The following is a 10,782-nucleotide window of genomic DNA, read 5'->3' as shown; positions in this document are numbered from 1 at the left end:
ACCATTTCAGTTTGTCCATGATGTGTACGCCGAGAAACAAAACTTTCCACATGAAATATACTTAACAAAAATATAAACGCAACATGCAACAATTTCAAAGATTTTACTGAGTTACAGTTCATATGAGGAAATCAGTCAATTGAAATAAATTAATTAGGCCCACATGACTGGGAATACAGATATGCATCTGTTGGTCAAAGATACCTTACCAAAAATGGGCCTCACAATGGGCCTCAGGATCTGGTCACGTTATTTCTGTGCATTCAAATTGCCATTAATAAAATGCAATTGTTTTTGTTGTCCGTAGCATATGCCTGCCCATACCATAACCCCATCACTACCATGGAGCACTCTGTTCACAACGTTGACATCAGCAAAACGCTCCCCCACACAACGCAATACATGTGGTCTGCGGTTGTGAGGCCGGTTAGACATACTGCCAAATTCTGGATAAGAGCGTCTGCTAAATGACTTAAATGTAATGTAAATGTAAATTCTCTAAAACGACATTGGAGAGAAATTAACTTCTCAGGGTAGAGAAATGAACATTAAATTATCTGGCAATATCTCTGGTGGACATTCCTGCAGTCAGCATGCCAATTGCACGCTCCCTAAAAACTTGAGACATCTGTGGCATTGTGTTGTGTGACAAAACTGCACATTTTATGGTGGCCTTTTATTGACGTCAGCACAAGGTTCACCTATGTAATGATCATGCTGTTTAATCAGGTTCTTGATATGCCATACCGCTCAGGTGGATGCATTATCTTGGCAACAGAGAAATGCTCAATAACACAGATGTAAACAAATTTCTATACAACATTTTAGAGAAATAAGCTTTTTGTGCATATGAAACATTTCTGGGATCTTTTATTTCAGCTTATGAAACATTGGACCAACACATGTTGTGTCTATATTTTTGTTCAGTGTAGAATAGGGCTGTTGTGATACTGTAAGTCAGAGGCTGCTTATTCCAACATTGGTGTGAACTGGGCACAAAGAAAACGCTCTCATAAACACATTTCACATCAAAAGCCAGGACGTTACAGAGCACGGTCACTGCATTGTTATATTTCAGTGTGAAAACTGACTACCTACTGCTAGGACACTACTAACTCTTAAAGAACCACTTCACCGGAAAATAACCTCAGATGTTATCATCAGCATACAACCTTTTACCTGATTACCAACAAAATATTGAATGTATTCATATTTTGTGCACAGCATTTTTTAAACTCGGGCAGTAAAGCTTAAATAACATAAAAACAATCATTGCTTGACAGTCATTGCATGTACACAATTGCAGGTAAAGAAAAACATAATGCACATGCACTGTAATGAGCCAAACTAAACTATGACTGATTGATATCAAAGTCAATAAAACTAAAAGTTGTAAAGAACCAGAGCATTCATCAGTTGCGTCAAATATCCTTTTCAGTTTGAAATTTGTATGAATTGACTTAACTATTTCTGATCATTCATATACTGATACAATTCTCATGATCTTGAATACTTCTCAAATAACATTTGAATCATACTTAAGTCAAATCACCTTCCATTCATTGCCCTCATTCACATTTGAATGAACCTCACAAATGACATTTCACCATATCTTATTTATTTTCTACAACACTTTTTTCATATATGAGTACATTTCAACAAAACTTCCAATTGTAACTTAACATATCCTTCATTGCTCCTTGAAACATTTAGTTATCTAAAACAGAAAAAATACATATTAATTTAAAAACAAAGTAACATTAAGGACCACTTTGGAAACAAGTGCTTTAATAAATACTTTTAAGTGCTATCCTTTGGGAATAGAATGTACATGTTTCAGCCCAATTAAATTAAATTCAATGTGGTGGTCCCTGTAATTGCTCTAAAAGGCATATTTCCTAAAGGAAAATCATACAATAACCTTCTACAGAGGCGTAAACATAATGCATGTTCCTTGCGTTTAAGATGAATAACTCTGGAGAAACTTTAAATGTGTAACAGTGTAATCTGCAGGGTCATCATTCAGCAGCTCAGGGCACTCTGATTCTTATGGTAACCGTAGGCTTCAATCACAGGCACAAAAGGCATTCTCAACTATGCTTGTGTACCTGCTCAAACACATTCCTTAAAGACTCATTCGTAAAACAAAAAGGCTGAACAACTGTCTCTGCTACAATGATGCAGGCTAGGGAATTAAATAAGTGCTTAAAGACCGGAGTGATTATTTTCATTGCTCTGAAGGACATGCAAGAGTCAGGATTGAGCTTAATCCTACAAATATTTGCCTAACTAAAGAAGGCTTATAACCTTGACACTGGTTGATCTTTGAAAAATCAAAGAGCATAGCTATTATGCCACGTTCCAAAGTCATTTTTAGATAAAAGCCTCTACTAAATGGCATATATTATTATATTATATGATTATTATTAAATTACATGCTAAGTAAAATGATAGGCTATAGGGAATATTTGTGCAGGGTGTTTGTGGGAGTCAGTGTGTCAGTCTTTCTGCTTCAATCCATACATCAATCTCTCTCTCTTTGCCTGTCGGTGAAAGGCACATTGAGGGACCTGTGAACTTTTGAATGTCTGAGCGATGATCCATGGTTCAGAGACTCATCCAGGGTCCCTGTCTCTGACGCAGCGTAGATTCCCCTGGCTGAGGTACCTGGGGTCCCTCCAACAGGACCGCTCCTGCACCTCTATCCTCCGGATCAGCAGGCTCCTCCTGACTTGCATCGGTCTTGATAATCTGAGGAGCCTCCAGGGGCACATCTGATGACGACCCTAGAGCTAACACAGGGAGGCAGATAGAAAGACAGGTTGAGTTAGACTAAAGAAATGATTATAACAGTGAAAGGTTATTACAAATGACTCAAGTAGTTCAGGAAAAAGACAGAGCGTCAACAATCTTCGTCTGAAATAGTCTTACCTGTTTGATTCTCTGGCAAACCAGAGGGCTCGTTCAGGGAACCAATCACATCTGGTGTTTCCAGCTCCACTACAAAAACAAACAGCCATTACAACTGTAGTAGAGACAGAATGCAAGAATATAATGTAAACAGCAACTATGCTGAACAAAAAAACAGTACGGTAACATTCATAGCATGATGTTACACAAAACATAAAAATAACCTGTCATCATAATCCACAACTACTCTTCAAGTAGGCCTACAAATCCACAACAACAGCGTGTTTTTTTAAACTTACCTTTATTTAACTAGAAGTGTGCCCAAACTAGTAATTTAACACACTGTGAGACGAGTCCGTATAAATTAAATCAAGATCAGTTGATTTAATATACTGTTGTGTATATCTTGTGTATACACCAATTCACACATTCTCATTGATCTTTCTATAAACTAGGGTACCAGTTTCCTACACCGGACAACTTTTTACAGCTGTTAATAAGTCATTGATAATAGTCTGACATTTTTTTTCTTCATGTCATTACGTTAAGATATAGTTAGGATCCCCCCTTATATTCAATAAAAATCACAAATTGATTTAAAACTTAACATTTAACACACATTATCATTGTTGGTGTCTTGACAGATTTGTCCAAAATCGTGTGACATAAAAGATAACTTTTCTGTCCTTGCATTTATGCCAGTGTAAGTTGTCGTTATATCATATATTAAGCATTAATCAGTTAAATTAGACATTGAACTTGAACCCTGTAAGAATCCTGGATCTAGCTGTTGGGACAGTTTTTTGTATAGAGATATCAGAAATGCAGTGTAACTACGTAACATTTCGTCTCCTTATGTTACGGGGGGAAACAGTTTTCATGAACACACAAATCCAAAACGATGTACGCAATTGCAAAATCGATTGCTTCTAAATAGATACTGTCATTAACGTGGTTCTTCAATAATTATGCACAATACTTGTTGGATGCATATTTGGTGTCCCCAGCTGATTAGTTACACCATTACATTTTCACACATCATCATCTGATCCAGGAAGGAATTTTTCAAGTGACAGTCAAGTGATGAACGGCTGTTGTGATAGCGCACAACAACAGCCCAAGTGCTGGAAAAAAGGTGTTCACAAGGAATGTCCAGAATATTTTGGTGTCTCATGCATTACGCCGGTGAAGATAGTTGCCTGGATCCACTTTGGATTTAATATCCCTAGCGAATTGATGTTGATCATCTGTTGTGGTCTGCTTGATTTACAGCAGGGTCTCATTAGATTTAACAGAATAAGCATCAAGATAATGAGTTCATGTTTTCATACAGTATGTATTGGACACCGAGTCTACTGTGGTCAACTGTATAGGATAGACTATTGAGCAACACCCAACGCTATTCCTATGAATTATTCTGGATATAATGAAAACAAATTACGTGGACTTATTCACAACATGATCTGGTAATAAAATAACATGACAAGTACATTTTGTTTTCCATGTTACACCTGCAATGTTAAACAATAAACGGGGCTTGAAGTAGCTTACTAGAATTTAGAGCTCAGAGATTCAAGTACTGGTAAAGGCCTACCTTGAGCATCAGACATTTCCTCAATTTGGTGCTTGAAAAGTCCTTGTAATTACTGTAGCCAATTTATAATTTCTCCTCCTCCCTTATAATTATCCGCAATTACATTTTTTATCCATTTTTGTGAGAGATGTGTCCACTTTCATTTGTTTCCCGCCATTTCAATTGAAGGGTGCTGCGCTACTCTTTTTGTGGTAAAACCACTTGCGGTTATTATGATGACGACAACATCTAATGTTGGCTTTCCATACAAATCTTTCCATTAAAAAGGGAACCTTGTTTTTGTTCACTTGTTCATTATAAAACAGCGATGGTGAGATTCAAATGGTGAGATTAACGCTACCGCTATTCATGGATTTATAATGTGTGCCTGCGCATAGCCGCAGAAAGTAGCACCCCCTGAGAAAATCCGAAAAATAAATCTCTCTATATATTTTAGAAAAAAAATGTTTTCCCACAAAGGTAGTGCACTGGGCCTTTAATAGTCCTGTATTAGCGTCCAATATAGCCTTCTGCAGCATCTGCGAACCCCCTCACCGCCAAACTACTTCCCGTGGCTGCGTCAGCCACATAGGCTAAAAATAAATTGCCATGCATTCAATCTATTTAGTCAGGCAATGTTCACATTATTCTCACATATTTTAGAATGTAGTAATAAATTAAATATCTATGTTGTTGTATAGGTGGAGTAATGGGCCAATTTCCATATATTCACTTTTATTCCTCTAAGCACATGTGGAACTGCATGAAAATCCTTTTTATTTTAGTTTCACACCAATTTGAAATTTCGATCCCAATGTCATACATTGGCCCCATTATTTATAGAAAGACCCTAATACCCTCACCTTTCTTTATTTCTGATGCTTGTTGTCTAGGTTCTTCCAACTGCTCAGCCACACGATCATTATCTTTCTGAGGCATTTGAGCTAAAACACATTCAGATTAACCATGTTATGTCTGTTTTACACAATGGGTTTGATGCGGGTTGTAGAGTGGAACTAACTCACTCTGTGAGAAGGACATGCGCTTCCGAGCCTCTTCTCTTCTACGCTGCAGGCGAGTCGTGTCTCCCATCATAACCTACGGACATGATAAACAAAACAAAACACAGTTTAAGTTTTTGAGGATCAGTTCCAAGCAGATATTTTAATGTAAGATTAGATGTACTGTATGGATGGGGAACATCCTATTAGTGGAGAAAATGAGACAGCATCTTACCCTGACCTGCTCAGGAGGCCAAAGTCCCCCCCATATAAACTGTAGGTATCCGAAGAGCACAATGACACTGAGGAAGGCAAAGTTGCTGGCCACGCCAATCACTGCAGACGTCAATGGGAAATTGTACAGGAGGTATCTATTAAGACAAAGGGTTCAGAGAAAGGAGAAAGATGGATGGAGAATAGGATGAAAACAAAAGAACGGAATACACAACAGTCAGAAAACGAATGGCATTCTATGTATTCGGCTTATTGGCATCAAATAATCTGGATTTGAAACCAAAATAATTTATACGATCGGGAGGTCTATACCTGACACCAGTGAAGAAAGCATGGATCCTGAGCTGAGCTGAATAGATTTGCACCCGCCGAGACTGGATCTCAATGACCGCACCAACAGTGGGTTGATACTGTAGTGAGAAAAATATTTGAAGCTTATTACCTAAAAAAGACTAGTCTGACTTGGCCAGTCTTGCAGAACTGAACAAATGCGAGACTAGGTGGTCTGGCTTGCAAGATTATTAAAACTCATTCTCACTTTGAAAGAGGACATTTTACTCAGGTTGTATTTGTTTGGACTGCTTCTAAATAAATTAGTTCTATCCAAGTACATTTAATTGAAAACACATGAACATCAAATGCTGCTGAAATGGAAGTATACTTGGTAAATCGAATTACATCAGATAAAAATGAAATGATTCAGATAACATGCAAATGATGATCACAAGATCACGACAATCTGACTCATTGAGCAGGCCCGGTGCAGAGAGCGTGACAGGACTAAGTGCAAGCTCTGTGGGAGAGGAAAATTGATTTGATAAGTACAGGCAACCACAAATAACACTTACAGAATTGGCCTTGTAGTCTGAGAAGAGCTCAACCTCAACGAGCTGCTTCTGCTCCGTCATCCCAGTCAGCAGGAGAGGAGAGAACAGTAGAGTATTCAATGTCTGGAGGAGACCAGATCGGTAGTGCAGCATAGCCTGGTAGAGAAAATAAATCAGTCACCGTCAGAGGGCCACACAATCATCAAATAACAAAAATGTCCATGTTTAATTCTAACATTGTAAAGTAAGAGGAAATATTATGTTCGAGGAAACTCAAGGAATCAAATCAAAGTGTATTGGTTATGTACACAGTTTAGCAGACGTAATAGCGGGTGCAGGGAAATGCTTGTGTTATTGCTCCTAACAGTGCAGCCAAAATGTCAAACACGTACACAAATAATAATCAAAAACTAGAAACAAGAAATCTTAAACGTCAGAACGAATCCAGTTAACAACCCAAATAACACTATCAGTAATCCAAATGCAATCTATGCGTATATATACCAAGAATGGTATGCACAGCAGTAGATATATTATAGTGAGCTATGTCGAGAATCCAGGTATGTGCCACATGGCACAAACTGGCACTGAAATGTTTGGAGAGGCTCAGAAGAGAAATTGGTGTAGTAGGAGGCCAAACAGAATCAACATAGCACTTTATCACTCACAGAGCGCGCCACAGCTGCAACTGTCTGGCCGTCCTTGGTGTAGCAAGACATCTTAATCATGAACATGCCAAGATGTTCGTTGACTGGCGACTCAGGCATTTCCAACTCTAAAGAGATTCGATATGGCTGACCATAAATCATAACCTAGGAAAGACAATGAGGGGTAGAATACTGTAAGAGAGACAGTGAGCATACCTGCCTACAGCGATAATTTCTTTGCATATTGAAATTATATTAGCATCTAGCTCAGGATAGAGGGGGTGAGGAAAATAATGGTTAATATGTGAAGAGCATACCTGGTCTTTGCCATTCTTTAGCAGCGAGATGTTAGCCATGGGGAAAGAGCAGAGGACTGAATTGGAGGCATCACAATCAGTACTAGAACAAACAGTGGTCAGGAAAAAAAGTGTGACATGTTATGGGCCTCCACTTTTTACCTTGTCATGGTACTAATAGCTCAAAACAAAAATCAGGTGCAACAGCATATGAGTATTTTGTTAAGTGTAGCTAAATGCTCATGCAAAAGCAATTATATATATATTTTTAAATAAACCATTCAAAAGGTGAGTGTAAAGAGAGTAAAGAGTGGATTTAACTTCAGTTTGAAGACAAAAAGGCACAAAACAAACTTTCAATGATGTCTCTCGGTACCTGTAGTGGTAGTGCACTGGTGTAGAAAAGCTGACGGTGGGCATATAGGAGTAGTAGAAGCTGCCATAGAGGAAGATGGCCACCCAGACGAGCAGCACTAGAACGCAGGAGAGGATGGCAGCCTGCAGTAGAGTCCTGCGGGCTCTGAGGAGAGTTACCCCTAACACATCCTGCAGCCACAGGAAAACTGGTCCCGTTACACCACCCATGGTGACTGACCTAGCACTGACTCTTACTGACTCTGGTCCTGGTTCCACACCACTCCCTGAAATCTCACTGCCCTATTCCTGTGGCTCCTGCCAAATGCCACTCTCTCTCTCTGCTTCCTTGGGAAAAAATTGCTTTTCTTTTGAGGGCTATGGCTCCCTGTTAATTGGAGGAAGCCCACTTAACAATTCCAACATTGGCCTGCTCATCCTTTAGAAAACCCCTTGCGGAATAATATATATATATATATATATATATATATATATATATATATATTTGTCACATCCCCTTAATATGACATTAATTACTTAGCTAATTAACGTTTTCCTTGTCTACTGCAGGTCATATCTGATAATGAGCTGTTGACTGGGCCTTTAATATTTCTGTAGCAAGCTGTAAAATAGAAGAGAAAAGCATTGAGACTTTAATACAGATGAATACTGAATACAAAGGCACCATTCAAATCTACATCACTCACAAGAAACTATTTCTAGTGTCTCAAACAATGAGTTTTAAGAGTTTTTTTCTTTAGTGCCAACGGAAACGTAAGAGAATAATTAGAGATACGTATGTCAAGAGTAATATGGTAAAGCTTCAAGGACTTAATCTATCAATGACAAAAAAACGAGTACAGCCTCCTCACGTTAGTTAGCTATTCTGCTGGCCAGAGCCATTTTACCTTTATAATAACGTTAATGGAAGGCTCATCTGCCGCTAGCTAGCTAAAACATTGAGGATGACAACAACATTTCAAAATGACGATGAATGCCATTGCTAGTTACCCATATATTTCAACAGAATGTCATTTGAGCTGAGATTCAGTTGACATATAACTACCTTTATAGTAAAACACCTGCAAGGTAGCAAGCTAACGTTAGCTGACTAGCTAGCTACATGCTAACAACTGGCTAACTCGCCCAAGACAAGTGCTGCAAGTGCTTGGCTAGAATGCATCCAAAATTGCAACACTCCTCATACTCACCTTTTCGTCTATAGTAAAGCTGCAGCACTATACATTAACAATTAACATGCACGTAATTGTGATCATTAAAATTGAAAAGTCTTACAATATTTATGGACATACACAATTATATTTACTCTATCTAGCTAGCTACTTCCTAAAGGGAAAAAACTAAAGGAAAAACTGCAACTACGATACGGACGACAGGACAAACTTCAAGAGCAAAGCAACGCGTTCATAAGTAAAGGGTGCACATAGAGGTTGACGTTGAGAAGAACATGATGTCAAACCTCCATCTGTAACCATGAAAGGTTTTATCTATGGAGATTGGTGTAGACATTTCAAATAAGATAGATAGCATAGATTAGAAAAGGGAAAAGGATATGGTCAAAACCATAGCCTATTGCTTCCTATTGTGGAAATAAATTATTATTAATTTGTTCATAATTACTCAAAATGATTCAACTGAATTTCCCATTATGATAAGAGATTTTATCCATGTCATTATCATGTCATTGTCTTTTTTCACTTATTCTCTCCAGTTTAAATCAAGATGTCTGGAGAGAGAGAAGAGAGAGAGAGACTGTAACATTAGAGGGCATGATGGGGGAAGGGAGAGAGAGTGGAGACGAGAGGGGGCAAGTGATGGGCAGTAATGGTTTGCGGGACTACAAAGATACTGTATCTTGCCAAGGTGGGAGAAACCATTGAGGGCAGTATGATGACAGAATGTAAAAGACAAGGAGCTAGAGACTGCAGCAGTTCCCATGGCAACAGAGGAGAGAGGGAGGGGGGTAACTGATGCAAATAACAAACATAATTTAAATTCCAACAGTGCATATCAAAGATAGTGAACATTGTATCTTGCCTTTGGCCACAAAACATAAAACTGCATGCTCATATTTTGTTATGACAATGAATTATTTTGTGAGATTCCATATCTACCTAATTACCCTCTATTTTCATGTAAAGATGGTATGATCCAGCTCTCAGAAGAAAAACGATTCCAATGGAGCCTTCCTCCCTTTGCCTGGAAGGTTCCACTCACTGCAGAGGGGGTTCTTATGCATGTACCAGGAGTCTGATGTTCATTGTAGCAGAATTGCAGTGCACTGGACTGTACAGAACAGTGTAGCATACACTGTCTATGAGGGGTGGGGTTCAGCTACACTAAAATCACAAACACAGGCAGATAGAGGGTGAGCGAGCGAGAGGGAGAGAAGAGGGAGAGAAAACACCTGAAGAGGAATACAACAAGGGTAAGGGAGAAGATGAGAAGGAGCTGATGAATGGAAGGAATATTAAGAGGGGAGAGAGAGGACCAGAATAGTAGAAATAGACTCCTATATGGACTGGTCTTGTTGCTTCTCTCTCTTTCTCCGGTTATCCATTTCTTCTCACACTTCTTGTCCATTCATTATTTATTTTCTGTTGAACCTTCACTGTATGCTGTCACTTCATCTTGATTTGTATTAAGCAGGCAGTGGTTTGCTTTATATCCCTTGCATATTTGATGTTGAGGTGATTTGATGATATTCACACACATTGGGTGTATCTGTGTGTGCTGAGGCAAGTGTATATCTGTGCATTTGTCCCAGTTCTTTGGTTGCTTCAGCCATTCAAATAGTGTGCTCCCATCAAACGAGGTCCCATAAAAAGCTGACCATATCCAATAGATTTACAAAATGTGTCTTTATCATCGTATTAGCCTGACGTAAAACTATTCGTTTTCAGCAAGTTTTTTTTCCTG

At 38.6% G+C, this 10,782-nt stretch overlaps 1 protein-coding gene across 4 annotated transcripts; it reads right to left on the bottom strand.

Moving 5' to 3' along the window:
- Positions 1-1,596: 1,596 nt before the first annotated feature.
- Positions 1,597-9,220, bottom strand: LOC120021711 (seipin-like). 4 transcript variants are annotated; one of them, XM_038965553.1, is made up of 11 exons: positions 9,054-9,220; positions 7,865-8,464; positions 7,510-7,591; positions 7,214-7,357; positions 6,567-6,701; positions 6,031-6,128; positions 5,720-5,855; positions 5,509-5,581; positions 5,347-5,427; positions 2,932-3,000; positions 1,597-2,792 (listed from the first exon to the last, which is right to left on the bottom strand). In XM_038965553.1, exons 2-11 carry the CDS (start codon positions 8,071-8,073, stop codon positions 2,608-2,610), a joined length of 1,212 nt encoding a protein of 403 aa, XP_038821481.1. In that variant the 5' UTR covers positions 8,074-8,464; positions 9,054-9,220; the 3' UTR covers positions 1,597-2,607. The 4 variants fall into 4 exon arrangements, with proteins under 4 accessions (XP_038821481.1, XP_038821482.1, XP_038821483.1 ...); XM_038965554.1 differs by having other exon boundaries at positions 5,726-5,855; XM_038965555.1 differs by lacking the exon at positions 5,347-5,427.
- Positions 9,221-10,782: the final 1,562 nt, after the last annotated feature.

Source organism: Salvelinus namaycush, chromosome 26 (genome assembly GCF_016432855.1).
Source record: "Salvelinus namaycush isolate Seneca chromosome 26, SaNama_1.0, whole genome shotgun sequence".
Lineage (NCBI taxonomy): Eukaryota > Metazoa > Chordata > Actinopteri > Salmoniformes > Salmonidae > Salvelinus > Salvelinus namaycush.
The sequence above is the reverse complement of the archived record's forward strand: the minus strand, read 5'-3'. Positions and strand labels throughout refer to the sequence as shown.

Bases quoted from the DNA above. Each gene is read 5' to 3' on its own strand.
- LOC120021711 (XM_038965553.1), bottom strand. From the start codon at position 8,073: ATGGGTGGTGTAACGGGACCAGTTTTCCTGTGGCTGCAGGATGTGTTA. The intron at 7,358-7,509 runs GTATGCTCTTCA...TGTCTTTCCTAG, and splicing joins TAAAGAATGGCAAAGACCAG to GTTATGATTTATGGTCAGCC. The intron at 5,856-6,030 runs GTATAGACCTCC...TTGTCTTAATAG, and splicing joins GCTTTCTTCACTGGTGTCAG to ATACCTCCTGTACAATTTCC.